Source organism: Armigeres subalbatus, chromosome 1 (assembly GCF_024139115.2).
Source record: "Armigeres subalbatus isolate Guangzhou_Male chromosome 1, GZ_Asu_2, whole genome shotgun sequence".
NCBI classification, from domain to species: Eukaryota; Metazoa; Arthropoda; class Insecta; order Diptera; family Culicidae; genus Armigeres; species Armigeres subalbatus.
Genome location: NC_085139.1, coordinates 159,077,088 through 159,102,460, shown reverse-complemented (window position 1 = coordinate 159,102,460; position 25,373 = coordinate 159,077,088). Strand labels below are relative to the sequence as shown.

General features: G+C 39.4%; 1 protein-coding gene across 1 annotated transcript in view; it reads right to left on the bottom strand.

The window, feature by feature from the left end:
- The window catches only part of LOC134205418 (acetylcholinesterase), a 95,764-nt gene that overhangs the window by 47,147 nt on the left and 23,244 nt on the right, over window positions 1–25,373 (bottom strand). The window contains exons 6-7 of the mRNA XM_062680647.1: window positions 23,290–23,573; window positions 23,024–23,231 (exon numbers count right to left, since the gene is read on the bottom strand). Coding sequence (XP_062536631.1) covers window positions 23,024–23,231; window positions 23,290–23,573 — 492 coding nt within the window. The remainder of the gene's footprint in view (window positions 1–23,023; window positions 23,232–23,289; window positions 23,574–25,373) is intronic.

Sequence of the window (25,373 nt, the reverse complement as noted above, 5' to 3'; positions counted from 1 at the left end):
TTGAGCCATAAAAAATTGAAATGTCAATTTGAGAACAGTTTTTAACGAATAGATCGTAAATTTCAAGTGGAAAAAGGATTATGAGTTGTAATTCGACAAAACGACAAAAATATATTTTTTTGATTTGTTTTACGTAAAGCCCAATATTTAAAAATCTTCTATTTATTTTTGTTGATGCCGAAACTGCGCTTGCAAGGTAGTGGGAAACATATTGCCACCAATGTTTCAATGTTTCTGAACTATTGAATGTATAACAAACATATATTTGAGTTCAATACCATGTAAATATTGTGTCTTATTGTTGTTTTTTATTGTTTAGATTCGTCTGCCTTATAAAGCGGTTAACGAAGCACATTGATTTTACGATGGATTGATTTGAAGCACAATTTTCGTCTGCGTGTTTTCAAAATAACTTCGTTTGCAAGAAAAATTTAGTCGGTGGCTTCCCATGATTTAACTCGCAGATTTTTGAATTTTACATGGGAGTTTCTTTGGAAGGGCGAAAATTTCAAAATCTGATGATCGCTTCCGCAAATAAGAAAAAGATCCAAAACAAATATCGAGTTAGAAAAAAATTTCATTGAGTCATTTAATCAACCCATGCGATATAATTGGTTCATGAAAACATCTTACATCGGATACCCTTATCCCAACTTCAATCATACCGTCGTTGGCATTTTTTTCCATTAGATCACCGGTCCCCATGGCCTGCAGATACAAGATGCGCTACGTGTTTTGTTTCAATAACATTCCTGGTATATGTCAATGTGAGGCGGAGGAAGAATACTTCAGTTGTACAATTTTCGTTTCATTTTCTCGTATTTTTTTATGAAGCGCTTTTGCTGGTCCCGGCCAACCTTCCGAGCTCTTCGCTCACGGTAGTGCAATGAAAAATAAAAAGAAACTTCCATGATGAGATTTTCCCACCCGTTCGCCTGCCCGTGCGGCGCAGCAGCAGCGAGGCTCGGCAGACCACTCCACGATTTGAAGCTTGAAGGTAGCGAACGTCTTCCGGTTGGTTGAGTTACAGATGCGGCTACAGTTCACACTCGCGTGAACCACAAATTCGCGCAAGCTGACGAGTGCTCTCAAAACGATTGACACGAAAGTTTAATGTATAAGGGTAGAATTTAACATATGTATGGTGCGTATTGAAATCATGCCTAACTGTACAGGGAAAATAGTTTTTTAAAGAAGGCAGGCATAACATAATGCAGCATTCAATTTTAAACTTCTGAAAGAAGTTGTTTGTTCTTTTTTGAAGACTCGAGACTTCAGGACACAAATCTCAAAAAAAAATTCCACATCCACGACGGTTGAATCATTCAGCGCCAGCTCTCGCTGGTCGTTGCATATTTGTGCTCACTTGGATCCTATTGTGCGGTGTAGGTACTCAACAGCACCGACATCATCAATATGCAACCTTTGTTGAGTTTAGAATGCAAGTCGTAAAATAGCACTGCTATATCCCAGACGTCGCCTTCGAGAAGAAATAAAGCACGCGTGGGAAATTGAAAACATGCTCGAGTTATCGATTTCTGGGAATGAGACATCAGAAAAGAAAAACAGACAAAGTGTAATAGATTTGCAGAACGTTTGCTTTATTTTTTCCATTTTACAAACGAGTAATTGGCTCTATAATTTCCTGGTTATTATATATTGATTGTATTAAACGGAAGTCTAGTGCCGCGACCGATAAAAAGTCATTTGGCGCATTATACATTTTTTTTTGGAAAGACATATTTCAAATCTGTTCAATCACGTTTTTTCCTTAAAACCTAAAGAAAATGTAGATCCTGGTTTTTGGTGGGACACTGGAGAGACCTGACTGTTTGGCGAAACTGGAGGTTTGCGCAGGCTCAACAAGCATGTCTTCTTCTTCTTATTGGCATTACATCCCCACACTGGGACAGAGCCGCCTCGCAGCTTAGTGTTCATTAAGCACTTCCACAGTTATTAACCATTTTTGCATTCGTATATCATGAGGCTAGCACGATGATACTTTTATGCCCAGGGAAGTCGAGACAATTTCCAATCTGAAAATTGCCTAGACCGGCACCGGGAATCAAACCCAGCCACCCTCAGCATGGTCTTGCTTTGTAGCCGCGCGTCTTACCGCACGGCTAAGGAGGGCCCCATGTAGAATATAGATAATACGTCTCTATAGATTCTGCAAAGGCGTAGGCAACGAATAAAGGATCACGTTTAGGAACATGTAACATGGAACTGGTTTCACTAAATTTCACAGGTTCCACAGATTTCACCAGAGTTGGTAACCGGCTTCACTGTGCTGGGAAAAATGCGCCAACGCGTGATTGGGTGGCAACTATAGCATCAACAACGTGCATTGCCCACACGAAGGGAGCCCCAAGGACGAGAAAGAAGCGTTCTATGCACAGCTGGAGCAGACATACGTTGTATACCTACTGCCGCCTCCCGCAAAATGGTAGTCCGAAGCACTTTTTTCCCCCGCAAGAATATCCACAAAGCCACATGGAGATCACCTAATCAAGAAACGGAAAACCAAATCGACCACGTTCTAATCGACGACAAATTCTTCTCCGACATCACGAACATCAACACTTACCGCAGTGCGAATATTGAATCCGACCACTACCTCGATGCAGTATGCCTGCGTTCAAAACTCTCGACGATGTACAACACACGTCGAAGTTCGTCGCCGCCGATTCACGATACAAACGGGCACGGAAAAGACAAAACTTGATTTTCCGGAGGAAAAAGTGCCAGCAGGAAGATCGAGAGCGTGAAGAGACGGAGCAACTGTGCCACGCTAATAACGCACAAAAGTTCTATGTGAAGCTGAACCGGGCCACGTGTTACAGCATAATATGTGTAAGCACCAGGGAATCAATATTCGAGCAACGCCTAACAATATACTCTTTGTCATCAACAGAGTTTGTTACTGACAAACGCACCTAGCGACAAACCTTTATCAGAAACCGAACACAATATGACAAGAATCATTTGCCTTGCATGCTCTGATATTTTCGAAAATACGATGCTAATTTTGTAATCATTGTTCGATTCTCGAATATTTCAATAAAAGCAGAAACTATGATAGCATAAAACCCAAATTTGCTTTAGAAATAATGCAAAATAACGGGATGAAAAGTTAGCAACAAGATTGTCTTCTTTTTTGTTGCTGACAAAAATTTTCGGATCTTTGTCATTATTAAAAACAAAGCTTTGCCGTTGGTTCTCTTTTGTCGCTTGTTTCGCAGGCGCATTCCAAATAAATTGATTCCCTGGTAAGCACATAAATGGGAACCTTCTTACGAACAAGCGTGAGGTGACCCCAAGGTGGCGGCAGCATTACGAAGAGTACGTGAATGGCGATTTGGCAGACTACGATGGCGGCATGGTGGAGAACATGGTAGCAAGGTGGATCGACCAGGTGGAGGACGATTTGCGGACCCTCCGTAGACTGCGTGGTTGGCGCGGTGCAGCCATGGACCGAACTGAATGGAGAAGGCTATTATGTACTCCACAGTCCACTCCGGCTTTAGTCTGAGCGAATAAATAAATAATTGGTTCTTATACATAGTGCTTAAAGAAGTAGCGATATGTATTTAGAGTTTTTTTTTAATCCGAGATTATGATCGGTTATGATCGGTATGAGTGCGTCATTACATGCCCGAACTTACTAAACGCTCGAAATGGTTTGAAAAAGTCATACCAATCAAAACTGACGATGTCGTGGTGGTGGTCGAGTCCGCATTACCAAGGAATTGCTGGCCAATGGGACGCATAATTTCTGTAAAAAAGCCATGGACGGACAGGTAAGTACGGCAACACTACAAGAATGGTATCTACGAGAGACCTGCAACAAAACTAGCTGTTCTGGACGTTCGACGCGATGAACAGGTAAGCCAGGAACCTGGCGTACCCGGAGGGGACTGTAACGACCCCTCGGTCGGCGCATCTCACGGCAAGTGATGATTATCAAACCGTCATCAAACCTGAAGGTTTACTGCCTATCGAATCGTCATGAAAAAAACTTAAGACGGAGCGGAAATTTTTATTACACGTAGTAGTTAAAAATTCGAACTATATTTCCTTTCTGGCCATCAAATCCCCAACACTACGCAAATGGGTCAAATTAGGAGACGTGGCCAAAACTGGCACAGATACAATCTTCTTCAAACCGGATCAGAGAACCGGATGAAGAGAATTTGAGAATTAACGCCTCCCGCAAAATCTCAGTCTCGCCTCGATACTTGGCCGTCGCCCCCCCCCCCTAAATGGTGGAAAGATTGAACGGGTACTGCAATGAATTCGCTTAAACATGTGCACTTTACGATCCAATCATATTCAGAAATAGGTTTTTGAAATTCAAAAGATTCCCAAAAAACTTATAAGGGTATCCAGGATCCATACTATATGAAATTTCAAAACAACTCGAAACATTTTGGGCTCAAGAATTCTCCTAGAAATCCTTCTAGAAGCTCCCCTGGGAACTTCTAAATTCCGGAAAATTATCCACAAATTCCTCTGAAAATCGTTTGAAAATCCTTCTCCTGTAATTGTAATTTCTCCTTATCTAGAAACCCCCACCTAATTTTGTTTTAGGAAATTCATGTGGAAGTTTCTTGAAGATTTCTTTTCTTCCCTTCAAGTTTTACTTCTAGACATTTCTTCGGCTATTCTGCCAGGAAAATCTGCGACATTTCCTTCAGGAATGCATTCTAGAGTTCCTCCAAGAATACATACGGAACTTCCTCCCAAAATTCCACTAGAAGTTTCTTCAGTAATTTATGACGGAAATCCTCCGATTTCGCTCCATAATTTCATCTGCTAATCTATAAGAAACTGCTTTGGGCATTCCTCCAGGAACTCTTCCTTAAATTCCTCCGGGATAAAGGTAGCCTCACACCTCGGGAATTTGATCCGCGAATTTTTTCCCCATGTATTTTTGCATATGCGATGTTTTCGGGTTTTGGGCACGGAAAATCAAAATCCCGGCCCCATTTAAAATGCACGGGGACCAAAATCCGGCGGAAAATTTTCCCGAGGTGTAAGGAAGCCTTAACTTCCAGGATTTTTCCGGGAATACCTCTATAAATTCAATAGCGAAATCCTCTAGAATTACATTTTGGAATTCTTTCCGCAATTATTTCAGAATATCCTTCAAGAATTCCTCTAGAAATTTCTTTAGGAATTTCTCCAAGAATTCGTCCAAGTATTTCCCCGGAAATTTTTCTCTTCCTTCAGGAATTTCTCCAAATATTTTCCGCGGATTTGTTCTAGAATTCTTTCCGGACTTCACGCGGAATTTACTCCAGAGTTTCATTTGGAAATTAATGTTAGAGTTCCTCCAAGATATCTTCCAAGAGTTCTTCCAGGAATTTCTTCAGAACAAACAAAGAACAGCAATTCATCTGGGAATACTTTCTGGATTTCATCTGGTAATTTCTGCATTAATTCCTCCTGGTATTTTTTCGGGAATTCCTTCTGATATTTCTCCAGGAATTCCTTCATGAACTTCTCCAATAATTATTTCAGTACTACCTTGTGAGAATTCCTCTGGAAGTGCTTGTGGGAGTTCCTCCGGGAGCTCCCCCAGGAGTTTTTCCAAAAGTTCCTCTAGTAATCTCTCCAGGAACTTTACAGGGGATTTTTTGAGGATATTTGGCAGGAATTTCAAGGGAAATGGTATTTCGGAAGTTCCTCTAGAAATTCAAATCCGGGTATTCCATCGGTTGATCCTCTGAAAATTTCTCCGGGAGTTCCACTAGTAGTTCCTCCGGAAATTCATTCAGACTTTTTTTCAGGAGTTCATTAAGGCTTTCTTTGGGAATTTATCTACAATTTCCTTCAGAAGTTCCTCGGAAAATTTCTCTGGGAGCTCCTCCGGGAGGTCCTTTAAGAATTCTTCCAGGAGTTTGTCCTGGAATTCATCCAGAAGTTCTTACGAGAGTTCCTCCAGGATTTCCTCCGGAAATTCTTCCTGTAGTTCTTCAATAAATTCATCTAGAAGTTCCTCTGGCAGTTCTTCCGAAAATTCCTCTGATATTTTCTCCGGGAATTTCTACAGAAATTCCTCTGGGAGTTCCTCCGGAAATTACTCCGAAAGTTCCTTCTCAAAGGAACACCCGGTGAAACTACCGGAGAAATGCTCATAAAAACTGCTGGTGGATCTCCCGGAGGAATTCACGTAGGAACTGCCGGAGGAGCTCCCGTAAGAACTCCCGGAGGAATTTCAGGAGAATCTCCTAGAAGAATTCCTAGAGGACCTCCCGGAGGAACTCCCAGAAAAACTATCGGAAGAATTTCGGGAGGAATTTCCAGCTTATTTTCTGAAGAAAGTCTAAATGATCTCCTGGAAGAGCTACTGGTGGAATACCCGGAGGAATTTCTAAAGAAACTCCCGGGAGATTTTTTATATGAACCTCCGGAGGAACTGCCAGTGAATCTACCAGAAGACTTCTCGGAAAAAATCTTGGAGAATTCATCTTATAGACAAATCTCATCTAGCTGAATCCTTTGTAGGGGTATGTAGCAGGACCATCATCATCGTCAGAGGACCTCCCGGAGAATTCCTTGAAGAGCTCCCAGAGAAATTCTCGAATGAGCTTCTGGAGGGATTTCTGTATAATTCCTGGAGGAAATTCTGGAGAAATTCCCGGAAGAATTTTCAGAGAGCCGCCGTAGGAACTGCCGATAGAACTACCGGAATAATTCTCGGAGGAAATCCTAGAGGAATTCTTGGAGGATCTGCAAGTTGAACTCCTGGAAGAATTCCCGGAGGAATTTCCGAAGGAACTCCTGCAGGATGTCCAGTGGAAATCTTGAAGTTTCCACCGGAATTCTTTCTGGATATTTTTTTCGAATTAATCTAGGAACTCCTCCAAAAATTCCATTGTGGATTTTATTTTCGGTATAATTTCTGTATAAATTTTCGGTGGAATTTCTGGAGAAATTCTTTGAAATTTTCACAAGAAATTATTCGAAACTTTCACGGAAAAAAATATGGAATTTACACAGGAAGTTCGAAGATTTTTTCGCGGAATTCTCAGGAATGTTTTTTGGCAATTCTGCGGAATTTTCACGGAATATTCTTAGGAATTCCACGGTGCAATTTTTCAGATTTTTTTTATGAGAAACAGCACGAAAGAATTATCTGAAGAATTCCCTGCAGAACTTATAAAAGAATTCGTGGAGGATTTCTTGGAGTAAATAATGGTGGAATTTTCGGTCAATTCCCGGCGAAATTGATGGTGGAATTCCTGAAGACATTGCCGAAGAAATTGCTGGAGGCATTCCTGAAGAATCCGGGCGTGAATGCGTTTATTGGCATTACGTTTTAGTACAAAACGCTGACTTTAACGCTGACGCGCAACGCGCTGTTGAGATTCAGCCTTTACTGTTGGTTGTGGATTTGGTTTCAAAGTGTTTGGAGCTTAGAAGGAAAAAGTACCAAGCACAAATATTCATGTTTTTTTATAAACCTACTATAAAACAACGATTCAGAAGACCTAAAAAATTTGCCCCCCCCCCCCCCCCCCCAATCGAAATCCTGGCTATGCCCATGCCTCGATATATCTTCCTTTAAACTCATATATCTCAAAGAGGGGGAAGGGTCGTTTGCCGAAACCCATTCGGCCGAATATACCATTTGGCCGAACAGACCATTAGGCCGAAAGTCATTTGGCAGAAATGGTCATTTGGCCGAAAGGGTCATTTTGCCGAATGAGTCCTTTAGCCGAAAGGGTCGTTTGACCGAAAGATTAATTTGGCCGAAAGGGCCATTTGGCTGAAAGGGTCATTAGGCCGAATAGATGAGACGTCTCACTACTAACTTCGCGAGAAGAAGTCTTACTTCTCACTCCTCATTTCTCATTTCTCACTTTTGACAGCGAGTGAGTAGTGAGACGTGTTACTACTCATTTCGCGCTTCTCACTTTTTACAGTGAGAAAGGAAAAATGGAGAGTGAGGAGTGAGATTTCTCTCTTCTCATTCCTAGTTTCTCACATTTCAAATGACTTATTCAGCCAAATTACCTTTTCGGCCAAATGTCCTATTCGGCCAAATGACTCTTCCGGCCAAACGACCCTTTCGGCCAAATGACCCGTTCGGTCATATGACCCTTTCGGTCTAATGACCCTTTCGGCCATATGACCCTTTCGGCCAAATTACCCTTTCGGCCAAATGACCCTTTTTGGCCTAATGACGCTCGTTCGGCCGAAAGATTAATTTGGCCGAAAGGGTAGTTTGTCCGAAGAGGTATTTTGGTCGAAAGGGCTATTTGGCCGAAAGGGTCATAAGGCCGAATAGATGAGCCGTCTCTCTACTCACTTCGCGCTTCTCACTTTTTACAGCGAGAAGTGATAAATGAGGAGACGTTTCGCTTCTTACTCACTTCTCACTTTGGCAGCGAGTGAGTAGTGCAAAGTGGGTAGTGAGACGTCTCACTGCTCGCTTTTTATAGCGAGAAATGAGAAATGAGGAGTGAGAAGTGAGATTTCTCTCTTCTCATTCCTAATTTCTCACATTTCAAATGGCCTATTCGGCGAAATGACTTTTTCGGCCAAATATCCTATTCGGCCAAATGACTCTTTCGGCCAAATGACCCGTTCGGTCAAATTACCCTTTCGGCTTAATGACCCTTTCGGCCAAGTGACCCTTTTGACCAAATTACCCTTTCGGCCTAATGACGCTCTCTGCCTAATGACCCTTTCGGCCAAATGACCCGTTCGGCTAAATGGCTTTCGGCCAGATGGGTTTCGGCCAAATGGTTTGTTCGGCCTAGTGGTATTCGGTCAAATGGTTTTAGGCCGAATGGGAGACCAAGAGACCCTTGCAAATTTGAATTTATTATTTGCGTGGAAGTGCCATCAGATTGGACAAATCGACGTTTGAATCTTTGTTTACAAAATCACATACGTCCTTTTGAATAAATACCCGAGATATATTGGGATTAGGATTCGGACTAGAATCAAATGAGTTATGACCATTTCTTTATAATCAGTTCCGATCGATAGTCCACGAATTCATTTGAATCAAGCTTCTAGACGGATATTCCACAATGGTATTCCTCCAGGGCATCTCATGTAACAAGAAGGAAAAACTGGCCGACGTATCCTATCGTATCGAAAAGACGTATCCTAGAGTCAATGAAGCACCTCCGAAGCCCGGGAAACCTGTTGAAGGTAACATTTCAGTTTAGCACCACAATCAGTCTATGGCTCTTTTTTCTAAGGAGGTCCAAGTTTCCCACTTTTCCCATTGGCTCACTTTCCAATGAACATTATTAATCCGCTTCTATCGTCCTATAATATAACCTTACATAAGTACATCGATTTAGACGAATATGCGAAAGCCATCATCGATAAGAAGTTTCTATGCCAGTTGATTTTTAAAAGCTCTCTTCAGGTCCAATTCCAGTGGTGGATGCCAGGAGATTCGTTTCGTAGGCACCACACAGTCCATGGTGGGATAACGACAGCCTTATCGCTAGGAATCCACCGCGTTTGAAGAATTTTTGAAATACGGAACGAGTATTATTCACAAGTGATACACCGCGCTCTATATTCAGTTCAAGAAACTGATCAAAGTAAAGATACGCGGATATTGGCGCACTTTTGTTGAACATTTGTCGCGCGAAACTTCAATGATAACTCTTTGGACCGTCGGGTTCCCCTCTCGCGGGGCTTTCCGGTGAGTCCTTCGAGCGCTCACCCGTAGTATACCGAGGTGAACGAACACCCTTGAAAAACTACGTAATTTGTATTGCACTCCACTTTATACCGTCTTGAGAAGAATGCACGACACGTCATCCGTTAACGTAGATCGTGAAAGCTCCCCGTTGGATACTCGACTTTGTACTTTGTCACTTTGACATCTGTGTAGCAAGCATCACGTTATTTTTTTTGCTTACAGAGATGATATGGATCGATCTTTGTCGATTATACAATTCTCGCCAGCTCTCCTTTCGTGTAACAATTCAGCTCCAAAATCAAGTTCAATTAACTCAAAAACCTCCTAGACGTCACGAAGAAGCGATTATTCAATTTATTCAATTAGTTCATGTAGTGTAACACTGTTCTGGATGATTAGAGGCAAGTAGGGTTATAGCCATCCTAAATCCTGGAAAAACCCGCATCGGCTTGTAATTTGGAACGTCCTATTGCGATGCTGACCTTTGTTTGGAAGCTGCTTTGCGACCAACTCCACATGTGTGGACTTACACCGACTTTGAACCACTATTTGTACAAATTATTGTCGTAGAAGCGTATGAGTTTTCTTCATGGTGACTAGAAAACTTCACGAATTAGTTACATGAGACCCCCATGGCTCATGTTAAAACCTTCTTCTTTACAATTTTTAAGTTTAGTTAAGTTAAGAGATATTGATGAATGTCTCATACAAAACTAATCATCAAGGCAGCTTGCGGATAATTGCGTTGTATACGTCTCGGGCCAAGCGCAGTTGATTTGCAAGGGCCTTTGCAAGCTACTCTAGACAATTTGTATCTTTGGGCCTTTAAGGTGGATATCGAATTATCTACCGAGAAAACTGAGATTAACATTTTGCCGGTTAATGTTGTCACTTCAACTGATGGGTAAGACAATCAATCGCTCTTTACAACATGTTTTCTAGGTATTTAGGACTAGTGCAACTCGAAATGTACAATTGGGAAGCTCATTGTGTTTCTGATACAAAAATGCTTAGTAATAAGAACGGGTGGGAACAGAGAGATTATCTTCTCTCTAGAAACAAACAAATTATTTTTAATTTTATTTTAGAGCTTAGCATCAGTCAAAAACATGCTCTAAATCGATCTAAATCAAGAGTACAAGTCATATGACGAATGAAGAGAAGCCGACCTTATCACATTAAAAATTAAGAAAAAAGATTCCAAGACACGACCTATCCAATTGGGTTGTAATCCAAGATTTTGTATAAACCATATCCCATGTGCATTATTTTTTAGTTTTGCCTTAGTTCTCTTGACAATTAATGTTTAAAGAATTGTTAATCAGCTTTCTTGAACAATGTCTATCCTACCAAATCATCTTAACCTCCACCACATACGAACAACCTCCGCAATTATTATACATAATTAAATCCATGTGCATTACCGGTATTGCTCAGTTCTGGGTTACTTGAGTCAAGCCATTAAGGGAAAGCAATTTAAAACGGCCAACCACACCATAATGTGCTTTGAGTCACACACAGTTCCTTCGCCTTCGTTGTTTACCCAAGGCCCGTGTGTGGGTGCATCAAAATCGCAGACTCTTCTCCGCCCGTTGATTACTATAGACGGTGTTTCCTCCATCTGACCTTAAGACATGTGTACCTACAGCTATACAAATAACCTTGGGTGAACTCGGGGCCGACTGCGGTGAAGCAGGGAAAGCAAGAGGAGGTTCGTATCCCCCATCAGCCCGGAGCCATTTAGATTCGATCGACGAAATCTCCATTTCTGACACGCCATTTCTAAGGCAATTCGAATGTTCCTTATCAACCGCCACCGGTGGCTGGCCCGGGCTCTTTTATTCCCGCACATGCCAGGGCAGTATACATTTATCGATTGTTCACAAACATTATTCATTTATGTGCTTTTTCTCCTATAGTTTTCTCCGCCATCCGGTTTCTGTTGGTTTTCTGGCGCGACGTCGACCAGCAGCAGCGTCGTGGGGCGGGATAACGCGATGGCTATTGGACTGCTACTTCAAAAAAGTTCCCGTATCCTGCAGGCAGCAGGTTAATTCGGTGCTATCTGCCATCCATTCCATGCCATTGTTATGCAAACAAATACGCGGCGATGTGGAAAATGGATTGTCACCGAAGTTCGAACGAACACGAAGTGAGCGATAGGCACCAATAACAAAAGAGAAGATGACACGCCGGTGATATGGTGCTGAGCATAGAAGGTCATTGATCTGCGTCCGCTGGATTTCGGGAATTTTGGTCTAATTAACCGAGTTTAATTATAACTGGTATCATTTTGATTATTTTTAGGAAAGATGCTAATTTATATCAACTGACATATTCAATATGGATTTTGAAAAGGAAATCATATGTTGGTTTGTTATTTTTAGCTGTAAAAGATGGTGTTATATTAATAGAAGCCACTACATAGCCTAAGAGAAGATCCATAAAGTACATCACGCAAAATTGCTAATTTTCAAACTTCCATCGCCCCTTGTCAAGCTTTATATATTAATTTTCTAAAATTTGATCGTCACGCTTCTTGACACCCCCATTTCTCCTAACAACGTGACGTACTTGTGGTTGGTCCCTTATTAGTTACGCAATGATTTATTATGACTAACTGGCTACTGTGGACTCTTAGATTTGAATTCTTACCCGTAACGCTGGGTAAACACCGTTACGTGGTGTGTTACGGGATAAGATCTACCATGGTTACATTGTCAGCTACAGGCAAATATCATCCTCACTATCCAACTCCGTGGTACTTATGAGGGTGTCGCTAAGTCGGTGGCCTTTCGTTAAGTAAGTACCACATCAACACTGCCTTTCTCTCCCTAGTTACGGTGAAGATGAGTGTGGCCAGGAGTAGTAATCCACATGCTTTTGTTATTTTTGTTTAAGACTGGAATCAAGGACCAATCCCCTTCTTGATTTCTGATAGCATTCTAGATAAGGATCTTAAAAGTAAAACATGAGTATCACTAGACAACCCCTGGACTTTGACAGTTGAATTTGCCGAATGTAACTGGACTCTTGGACATGCATTTTTGCACTTGAATTTTTGGAATTGATCGATTGAAATCTTGCATTTGGACTCTTGTACTTAAACTCATTTTGTACTTAAGCTCACGGCATCGGACTCTTGCACCTGCACTCTGGAACTTAGACTCATGGATTTGAGATTGATCTTTTGAATTGGATTTTGAGCCTGAACTCTTGGACAGATACTCTTAAATTTGGGTTTGAATTCGTGGACTATTGGATTTGGAATCTAAGACTCCCACTTTTGGATTTGGGCTCTCAAACTTGCATTCCTGAAGTTAGATCCATGGGCACAAAATCTTGCATTTGAACTCTTAAGCACTCTTAAGTTTAGACTCTTAGACTTGGACTCTTGGATGTTGAGAAATGGAATTGTACTCTTGGGCTTTGACTTGGTGAATCGGACTCTTGGACATAGTATTTTAGACATGGATCCATGGAATTGGAATATGGAACTTGGACTGGTTGACTTGAACTCTTGGACATGGACTCATGGACTTTTACACTTGGACTTGGAGAATCGGACTTTTAGACTAGTATCTTAGACTTGGATCTATGCAATCATATCCTTAAAATTTAACTCTTGGGCCTAAACTCTTAGTGATTAGTCCCTTGAACTCTTAAATTTGGACTCTTGAGCTTAAACTCTTGGACATGGACTCTTCGACTTAAACTCTTAAACTTGGACTCTTAGACTTTAACTTTGGGGCTTGGACTATTGGACTTGAGCTCTTGGACTCGGGCTCTTGGACTTAGAACTCTAGTCTTGAGCTCTTGGACTTAGACTTTCGGACTTGAACTCATGTAATCTCGGGCTTGTCCTATTGGACTCTTGGACTCTTGGGCTTGAAATCTCGAGTTTAAATTCGTGGACTATTGGATTTGGAATCTAAGACATACACTCTTGGACTTGGGCTCTTAAACTTGCATTCTTGAAGTCAGATCCATGGACATAAAATCTTGCATTTGAACACTAAAGCACTCTTAAGTTTAGGCTCTTGGATTTGGAGAAATGGACTTGTACTCTTGGGTTGGGACAGTTGGATATGGAGAATTGGACTCTTAGACTTGGGCTCATGGACTTTTACACTTGGACTTGGAGAATCTAACTTTTGAACTTAGTATCTTAGACTTCGATCTATGCAATCAGGTCCTTAAACTTGGGTCCCTCTTGGGCCTGAACTCTTGGACTTGGACTCTTAAATTTGGACTCTTGAACTTGAACTTTTGGACATGGACTATTCGACTTGAACTCTTGGGTTTGGACTCTTATAATTGAGCTCTTGGACTTGGACTCTTGGGCTTGGATTCTATCACAAACGCCCGAATGACACTCGCCCGAATGACAAACGCCCGAATGTAACAGTCGCCCGAATTCCTTTCGCCCGAAAAGACCAAACGCCCGAAAAGACCATTCGCCTGAATGGACCACTCGCCCGAATGGACCACTCGTCCGAATAGACCATTCGCCCGAATAGGTCATATATTTATGTATTTCTCTAGATTATATAACAACATGTTATTTTTCCTAATCATATTAAAAGAAAAAATATGCCAATCACCTGGAAGATATGAACGTACCAGTTTGTCTAGTTTTTCTTTCTTTGCTGCTATTTTAGATGTCTTGCATGTGGTCGCATTTCTTCATTCTAGTTGGAACTGCTTTGGAACGCTGTAAAACGGAGGACTTCTTCGTTTCAAAAGCGTATTCCACTTGTTGTGCCACCCTAAAATGTTATTGGAAGTTCGAGGAATACTGTTTACGGTATTTTCCGACCATAGTGAAGGGGAGAAAGGTGGGTCTCTAGTGATCTTTTTGTGCGTTGAATGACGACCATTTACATGAGTCTGCTTCGTTAGGCATAAGTACGTTAGGCTTAATGGACGCTACGCATTACGGACATTAGGGATAATGTACGTTGGACATAATGGTCGTTTGGCATAATTCTGCCTTCTTTATGTCATGGGCTGTTCTTTGGATCATTTATGCATAACATCCATTATGCCTAACGGGTAGACCCCATTCACATAATACTTGCTTACATTAAAAAAATACGTTTCTTTGGGCAAGATTCACGAAACTCCTTGAATGCCTTTGTTATATCTTAACATGAAAAAAGTGCTAAGGTAACAAATTTTGTATAGGCAAGTTGAAGTCTGTAATCCTTCCCGTATGCCGATTGTAATCCCAATCGCTGATGTTTTCTAAAAACAAAACTTTGGTTGAGGAGAAAGAAACATCCTTGAAACTTGAATTTGGGAAGACACGTTCCTCAACATTAATCTCAGACATCTTAAAATCCAATAGTATATACACTGGATCTAACGTATACTGATAAATTTCGTTCCATCAATGAACAAAAGGCTGTATCATACGTTCCCGTGTTTTAGCATTAATACCAAGGGAACGAATCGACGGAGTTGACTTTCGCCAACAGTTCCGTGAATTGTGAACACTTAAGCAAATTGTTGTGGAACATTTGAGAATGTTCCGTCAATTATCCAAAACTTGGCTTATGCTTACGACACTGAATGATGTGTTGAAGGAAATAGTAAGATCGTCCCATCATTACCATGGATTGTCGATCGCAAGAGAGGTTCTGCGTCCAATGTTATCATATAGCATCTGTCGATATGCACATATACGTCACATTCTGATGGTTATAAGAGTTCAACACGTCGTTACCGGCGTTACATTATACGACGTGACTCGTTTTTGCTTATCTTTGAAACGAATTTTGCTTGAACCTTAATACTTAGGGAAGAAATCATGTCTTCAATACTTTTAGAAAGAACAATGTATGAAGAAAAGAAGGGTGAATTCCTATTTGCGCCTCTTATTTTTGACGATTGGTTTAAATTAATACCCTTGCAACGTTATTTTACGCTACAGCTCTAATTATTCCGTCAGGTTTTGATTCATTTCAGGATGTTTGTGGACCGGTATAAGTGACCAGCATACATGAAACATATTTTAATATCTAATTTTCTCAACAATACTGAGCGATTAAACTGTATTTTTTTTCTATGTGAATGGATTGCAAGACAGTAATGAGTAGGTTTTATTTGAAATCAATGTTAAATTGAGGTTTACCTTGGGAAAGTTTACCGCCGGATTTTGGTCCCTGTGCCCTGGGGAAAAAATCTGCCGACCAAATTCCCGAGGTGTGAAGCTACCTTGCATTTATTTTTCGCCAAAATTTGAGCAATAAAATCAACATTAATTCTTAAACTTGCAGCAAATTGCCAAAAAAGCACTCAAAACAATTATAATAACAAAAAAATAGCTCGTAACTATAGTTATGTGATAAGCAATTTTATTTTCTTATAATCTTTCTCAAAACAATCGATGCAAATCGCTTCAGCGTAAGAGATTCCAACTATAATTGCCTACCTTAAGACGTTTGCATACGCTTTCTCTATAGATAAATGATTGATCAAAGTTACCTCAAATAAAAAACTCCACAAAAAACATTTTTAAAACAAGTTTAAAATTATCAAATATTCAAGAACAACAGCCTTGTACATGTAGCAGTACTCGTTTTAAAAATATGAGCAAAGCTATGATTTCACTTACGGGGAAATTATTTACAAAACAAATAAAAAAATGATCAATGTTTCCTCGGATTACGGTACATACATAAATAAATCAAGTCATTATTTGAATATTATGAAAAGAAAGTACATAGCGTCGTTATTTTTCTTATTATTTCACACATAAACGAAACGAATATTTACACATGTGAGAGACGTGTACAACAAAATATGAGATAAGTAGGAAATCAAATATACTTTTTTTTATTAGTCACAAAAATTTTTTTCATCAAGTAAGGGGAAAAGTTTATTCGGACATATAGTCTATTCGGGCGAATGATCCATTCGGGCGAATGGTCTTTTCGGGCGAGTGGTCCATTCGGGCGAATGGTCTTTTCGGGCGAGTGGTCCATTCGGGCGAATGGTCTTTTCGGGCGTTTGGTCTTTTCGGGCGTTTGGTCTATTCGGGTGAATGGAATTCGGGCATTTGACATTCGGGCGAGTGTCATTCGGGCGTTTGTGATAGAACCTGGGCTTGGACTCCTGGACTTAAGCTTTAGGACTTGGACTCTTGGACTTGGACCTCTAGACTTGAACTCTTGGACGTATACTTTTGGGCTTGGACTCATGGAGTCTCGGGCTTGTCCTATTGAACTCTTGGACTCTTGGGCTTGAGATCTCGAGTTTGAATTCTTGGGCTATTGGATTTAGAATCTAAACCTTACACTCTTGGACTTGGGCTCTCAAATTTGCATCCTTGAAGTCAGATCCATGAACATAAAATGGTGCATTTGAACAGATTAGACTTAGACTCTTGGATTTGGAGAAATGGACTTGTACTCTTGAGCTTTGACAATTGGACTTTGAGAATCAGACTCTTGGACTTAGTATTTCAGACTTGAACTCTTGGACTCGGACTCAAGGACTTTTACACTTAGACTTGGAGAATCGGACTTTTGAACTTGGACTCTTGGACTTAGTATCTTAGACTTTGATCTCTGCAATCAGGTCCTTGAACTAGGACTCTTGAGCGTGGGCTTGGACTCTTGGGCTCGGACTCTTGGACTTGTACTGTTTGACTTGAACTCTTCTACCTGATTTCAAAAACTTGAACATTGGTTCTTGGGCTTGAATTCTTGGACTTGGACTCTAGGATTTGAAGAATTAAGCTTGGACTCTAGCACTTCGACAGATTGACACTTTGGCTTGTAGAATCGGACTCGTGGTCTTTTTTGGAATTAAATTTCAGTTGAACCCAAAGCTTAGATTCTTGGACTTTGACTCTTGGATTTAAATTCTAGGACTTGGAGAAGGACTTGGACACTATTGTTATTATTATTATTATTGGACTATTATATGGCATTTTTGTATTGCTCTTTTTTATTTTGAATTGAATGCGGAATTGGTTTTTCAATTTATATAAGATGTGGATTCGTATTAAAATTTAGTTTAAGAATGGGTTTTATTTAAATGTTTGGAATTGTGTTTAGGAAATGATTTGAATTAATTTTATTTAAATTCAATGACTTCAATGACTGAGTGAGTGCGACTGAGAGTGAACAGACGCCATCAGATATCACTCTAAAATTCGGTCTTATTGCGGGATTAAGTGCATCAAAATACACAACTTCGCGTATTTGCATCCATTCGTCGACGCGATTTTTCCGAAAAGTGGCGAAAACCTGAAATTCCTAATGGTACAGCGGTTTTCTGTGAAATTGATCGGTGTGTCACAAAGCCGCTTACAACCGTAAGAGTACCTCAAGTACAGTGATGAGTGCTGCTACAGTCCGTAGTAAAAGAGCAGCAATGGAAGAATGCCATGTCTGCCACAATGAAATCAAGTTGGATGAAAAACAACTAAAATGTGTCTACTGTAGCATTTCGTTGCATTGGAAGTGTGCCGGAATGTCTGAATCTCGTTACAACAAAGTTCAGAAGACTCATAATTACTACTGCTCGACCCAATGCGAATCTTCGCATTCAACTAATAAAAAGATGGATGAACTGTTGATTACTATGCGTGGTCTCCAAACTTCAATGGACAAAATAAACGATAAATGTGAAGAAAATGGAGTTAACCAGAAGAAAACAGATGAAGCTGTGAAGAAACTGTCGGTGTCGATAAGTGAAATGTCCAAATCGCAACGTGAGATGCAGAGTACGATGGAGGAGGTGAAGTCATCCCAAGCGTTCATATCTGCGCAATACGAAGATATCAAAACACTGCATGAAGAAATGAAGAAGGATTTGTCGAGCTGTTTGACTGAAGTGAGTGGCCATGATGTGCAGATCCGGAATCTGAATAGCTCCGTCCATGAAAAAACGACTGCGGCTGGCCGAACAGACTGCACTAAAAAATGAAATTGTTCTCAACGGTATTCCAAAGGATCTCTCTCTCGGCGAATCGACTATCGTTACTAAAGTTGCTGCTGCTGTTGGAGTTCAGTTGTTCTCCACGGACATCGAAAAAACTCAGCGTACAAAAAATGGAATGATTATTGTTGAATTTAGTAATTCCAAAGTGCGTAACGACATTCTCCGCGCCAGAAAGGGAAAGTCAATATTTCTCGACGAGATTGATTTTGGGAATGTTGTGTTGCCCTCTGCGTCTTCTCCAAGTGGCTCCAGGTCTTCTCCCAATATCAAGCGTAATCACACTAAGGTCTACATCAACGAAAATCTATCTAGAGAGACAAGGTCGATTTTCAGAGAGGCAAAATCTCTCCGAGCGTCGCATGGGTTCAAGTATGTGTGGTGTAGCAAAGGTAACATCTACTGTAAACGCGATGATTCATCAGAAGTCTATGTTATCGATTGCGTTGAAGACATTCTCAAACTACGCTCATCGCCAAGGAGGGCCTGATCTCTGCACTCCTGCTGCTGCTGTTGGTTGCTGCTGTTGGTGTCTGTTGTGTTGACTATTTGCATATGAAAACACAGTGAACCAAATTAATGGAAATGATTTTATCAGTAATGTGCAGTTAAGAGATAATGTAGATGTATGTTACACTCACGCTAATGAAACTTTTTCTAACACAAAAATCAACCTACTGTACGTCAATATAAATTCTATACGAAACAAAATCGAAGATTTGATGGTGTATATATCGGGATTTGGATCGATCGTTCATCTAGTGTGTATAGCAGAAATGAGATTGAGTCCTGATGAGCTACACATGTGTAGGCTACCCAACTATGACGTCGTCTGCTGCCCCAGAACAAATAGATCGGGTGGTGGAGCTTGTATATTTGTTCATCATTCTATGGAATATGACGTGATCAGAAATGAAGAGTTCTTGGAAGGAAGTGCTATCATCATATCACTTAGGCAACCAAAGATCAATGTGGCATTAGTTTATAGACCCCCACATGCCGGATTGAGAGAAAGTATTCAATACATAGACACCTTACTTGAATGCAATCAAAATACGATTTGTGTGGGTGACTTCAACATGAACCTACTCAACTCTATCTCACAACGTTATCTGTCAATGATCGAATCTAATGGTTTTACGTGTTTGAACCAAATTGATATTGCTCACACCACTCATGGTCACGGAGCCACCGGATCAATAATAGACCATGCTATTACTGATTTAGTTAGAATGAAATTTTCCGTCAGTCTTGATACTATTAGTTTTTCAGATCATAAGGCCATGCTTATCAGTTTCGGAACTAACTCTAGTGCTGCTTTTCTTCGCTCCGTAACTTCAAGTGTTAGGTACAATTACAACCTTATATCCTCTGAAATAGCACAATTTTCTGAAAGAGCAGACAGCTTTGACAGCTTGACAGATTTGTTAACTCATTCCATGAATAAACATTCCTATGAAGTTACAAAACACAGAACAACACAAATAAGAGCTCCGTGGATTGATAGAGAGGTACTGAGAGAAATTAGATTAAGAGAACAAATGTATCGAAGGACAACTCAGTGGCCAAGAAATGCTCTAATTAAAAGCAACTACAACAGGCAAAAAAACTATGTAACTGGATTGTTGAAACGTAAGCAAAGATTGTATTATCATAATTTGATTGCTCAGAACCGTAGTAATATCAGAAAGGTTTGGAGTATACTTAATGAAATCGCTTTTAGGGGCAATAAGAAATCCCAGAGAAAAACCATAACTGAAATAATTGTCAATGACATCGTTTTGAAGAATGAATTACAAATATGTAACGTTTAATGTTTTCATTAACGATATTTTTGAGTTGCCCTTAAAAGGTGTGCTTCAACTATATGCTGATGACGCGGCCATCGTTTACAGCTCAAAAAGTGTAGAGGCCATATTTCAAGACATGCAACACGACTTGGACCTGATTCGCAGATGGTTCTATGACAATGGTCTGACTGTAAACGCCACGAAAACAAAATTTGTAATGTTTGCTAGTACTGATCGTTTTAACTATGTGGATAATTCTCTTTGGATAGGAAATGAGAAAATTGCGAGAGTTGAGGTCACAAATTACTTAGGTCTAATACTACAACAAAATCTAAAATGGAACATGCACATTGAACATATTCATAAAAAAATTGTCAAATTTCTCGGAATCCTAAGGCATGCTAATCATATGTTACCAACACATGAGAAGAAACATTTGTTTTATGCACACGTGCACTCGCATATTTGTTATCTAAACATAATATGGCAAAATGCTCCATTATACGTCACGAAAAAAATTACTGTCACGGTGAACAAATTTATGAGAGTCATCTTTTGGGAACAGTACCTGGATCCAAATATTAGAACAGTAGATTTATATACAAATAATCAAGTAATGAATTTGAATCAAATTAGCTTTTTCGAGTCGGTTATGTTCATTTTCAAAGTTCAGAGAAATTTAATAAGAAATAATTTTGATTTACAATCCGCTAATGAATTGCATCGTTACAATACACGAAACACGGAAAATATCAATTTAGTCACACCAAGAACAAATTATGTACGTTTAGGATGCATGTATCCTGCTATTGTTAATTTTAATAATCTTCCACTAGAAATGAAACAAACAACCTCATTGAATACGTTTAGAGAAGGCTTAAAAAAAATTGTAATGGAAAACATATTATAATGAATTGGATCAAAATGAATAACTCTCATACGCACAAACGAATAGCGAAGCAAGGCCTCCTTATCAGTTTTCTTACTGCCTGAGGTCTATTATAGCAAACTGGTTGCATTGTTAAGTTGAATAAATAAATATAATAAATAAATAAATAAAAATTACATTAAATATAGAAATGAATTTTAGATTTAATTTTGAATTGGGATTTGAGACGGATTTCCTTTTAAATTAGAATTTAAATTAAAATTCGGATTTGAATTTAGTTTGAATTGACCCTGTCCGTAAATATTTTAACTGGAACAAACGATTCTTTCACTTATTTAAAATCAGCTTTTCCGAAGAACCAATATTTGTTGACCCTTTTTTACATTTTATTAAAATTCAACACAAAAATTAAAAAAGGTCTCCAAACTAAATGAATCATTTGTTTGAGAAACTGCATAAGTCCATTTAACACTATTTCGAGAAAACAACAAAAAACTGTTTTTGAACAAATTTGCACCGAATCTTTCGATTTCTTCGATACAGATCAATAGTTTTTGGCAAAACTCAACACCCTGAGGCACTTTCAGTGCAAAAAATGTAAGCAGTACTCCACAATTGCTCTTCAAAGTACGTGGACATATGTAGTTTCTCAAACAAACGAAAAATTTTTCATACATTCCTGAACAAAAATTTTTTTTTCGTATTTTTTGCCAGAATATGTATTTTTGGACGAGGATTCCGAATATATAAAAATCTCATTTTGGCCAAAAATGTTACATATGCAGTTTCTCAAACAAACGGTTCAAATTTGTTATTGATTTGGATTTCAATTTATTTTTTGTTGATATTTATTTGCATTTAGAATTTGAGCTTGATTTAGACTAAATTTGAAATATGTTTTTTTATACATGATCTAAATAGAATGTGTTCATGATTGTCCAAATAAGTTAATGGACAATAATAAATTTCCTGATAAGTTATATTTCTTCTAAACATGTTGAAACCATTCAATCCACCAAATCACTGCCATTTGATATTCCGTTTCAAATTACTTTGCATTGAATGGAAAGATGGGTTTACCGAAACGATGGCATTACATAATGTCATCGTGTGTTCACCTGCCGCAATACGAGGCGAGGCTGAACTCTGGGCGGACTATGGCAATTCATTGTTCCATTTTCTCCATCATCATGATTTACTGCCAGAAACGTGCCCATCATACCAATGACCTTTTCTCGTCCAGAGCAGCGGGAGATAAAACGGTCAGTGTCTGCATCCTTGCCAGTTTCGATTATTATTAGAGCCTGCCGGTGTGGTGGCCCCCCATTATGGAAGTTACATAATTTCCGAAGCATTGTTGGTAAACAGTGTTTTCATTGTCTGTTATTGTTACTCCAAAATGATGCCAAACTTGAAAAGTAAATTATGTCGGAATTACAACCAACATTTAATTAATTTTAACTGGATTTGAGGGATATTTAAACTTTCTCATTAACCATAGAATTCTAATTGAAAAAGCGTTTTTAAAAACGTTATCCGGGAAAATCTTCGTTATTTGTAGCACAAAACATTATATGCAATAAGAAAATATGGCTTGTCTACCATATATTTAATATCAAATTTCTAAAAATAAATCACTTGAGCTGAACGGTGCTGCTATAATCCGAACAGTTGTGAAACTTATGAAACAATTGTGAAAAAAACGGAACTTACCTTCATCTCGATTGCTTCCCACAAGAATTTCCACGCCTTCCAGATTCGCCTCCCGAAGCATTGTCATCGGATCAGCAGTCATGAACACGCCGTCGATTGTCGGCGCCGATGGGAATCCCAGAATTCCCGAGTATGAATTCCACTGCTGCACTGATATGGTCTTGGCGTCAACATTCCGCATACAGTTCATCACATAATTTGGATTGTCCTGTTGCAGAAAAAATAGTCACAATCTTTAAAGACTCCACATTCTAAGCACCAATTACCTTCAATAGTGTCACATTACAGTTACAGTCATCGATGAGCGCTTCGGCAACGGAGAGAGCTTTCTCGGCAGACATGTGGCTCCATGGTGCGTTCAGCGTTCCGGACTGCAGAATGCCTCTGTGCGATAGGCCCCGGGTAACCGGCGACAGCAGATGCAAACTGACCGAACTGCCACCAGCCGATTCGCCGAACAGTGTTATTAGGTCCGGATCACCTCCGAAGGCTTTGGCGTTTTCCTTCAGCCATCGGATCGCCAACGCTTGATCCCACAGGCCGACGTTTCCTATTTGTGTATGAAATGGGGTTTAAGATTAGTTAGGCTCTTCGAATAATCGAAATACTTTGTACACTGAAGACACATAACAAAAGTAATATTTTCTAAGCTTCTAACTGGCTAACTGACATTTTTATATACGTCACAATCCTATATATGTTGTCCACAAGGACAAAGTCTAGATAGAGAGACTAGAGTATCAATACTACGAATTTAATAAAAAATAATAAATAAATACATCGATATAAGAAACTGGCTCCAGTTGGAATTGTGAGCAAAGGTGTAGGATTGCCAATCCTGAAATTGTGAGTTCGATTTTTGGTATAAATTAGTACTGTATACTAAGTAGCAAGGAGAAAACATCCCAGTTTTGGGTTCTCATAACTGTGAATAAAAGAAAAGAAGCGTTGTCAAGCGGTATTGTTCCAAAAGATTTTGTCAATCAGATTAAGTAATAACGCATCGGTTTTCAAAAATGTATGCCAAATCAAGAAATAGTTATCCATGGAACAACTGGAAAATCTGACTATTTTCTACGGATCTCTGCTTAAAAATCCAAGGTATATGCTGGTTTGGCTTTGTGAGAATCGAAAGAGAACAAGGAAAACTTCTCTTTAGAAAATTTAACGTTTTTACAAATCATTCCAGAACTACTTTTTTATTTGTAAAATGAGTACACAGTTGGTCGGATTTTACGCGAGGGATATGAAGCGCATATATCCCAAAATCCACGTAGAAAATCAATCGAACAAATTCCAAAATCCTTGTAAAACCTCGTAAAAAACGACCCACATAAATAAAAACTGCGTAAAAAGGAAGGTATACATTGAAAACGGTAATACTAGAAATGTCGCCAATTAATCGATTACTTCGATTCATCGTTGTGATAATTGATTAATTTTGAATCGATTATTACCCAATGGTTTATTGATTTGATTCAATAATCAACAAGAATCGAATGTAATCGAGTTACTAATCGATTAATCGGCATTTTACGATATCTCTAAGTAATACGTTCCGTGTCAATCAAACCGCGTAAAAACCACCCCCATGAAACGGCTGTCATCCACGAACAACTCGCCTGAAGCCAAAAACATGGTGCTGCAACATGGTGCTGGATGTAAACATTGCCGGTTAAGCAATAAACAAACGAAGTCAGTCGGATGCGTAAGCGGTGTAAGCGGCATGTGTTGCATTGTTATTTGTTAAATTATATTCAACGAGATGTATTGCATTGTTGCGTGATTTTAGACGTTATTAATTGGCGCTTTGATGTTGCATGAAGAAGAAGAAGCAGAATGATGATATTTAAAAAATTTCGCACGGGAAAACATACGAGGATATTTTTTTGAAACTCTTCTCTGAAATTCTAAAGGCAATTTAATTGAAACGGTAAACAGTACGGGGTTGGACTTTTCTTATACTGTGTATTAAGTATGATATCACAGGATAAAAATTGAAATAGAAATATTGTGTTCATTGTGCAGTAGAAAACAAGACCGTTTTTAATTAAATTGCTTCTAGAAATTTAAAGAAGTGTTTCAAAAATTTCTTCGTATGTTTTCCCGTGCGAATATTTTTGATTATCATCTTTCTGTTTCTTCTTCTTCATGCAACATCAAAGCGCCAATCGCCAGGCAACACTAGCAACACTAGCGCGGTATGAACGGAGCTTAAAATGGGAAAGGCCACCCAATCGGTAGACGGCTTCAAGAACTACATCTCATTTCAGAGGGGTGGTAAAAACCGTCATTATCAAAAATATGTTTTTAACGAAAATATGTTTTTTTGCGTTTTGGTTTATGTTTT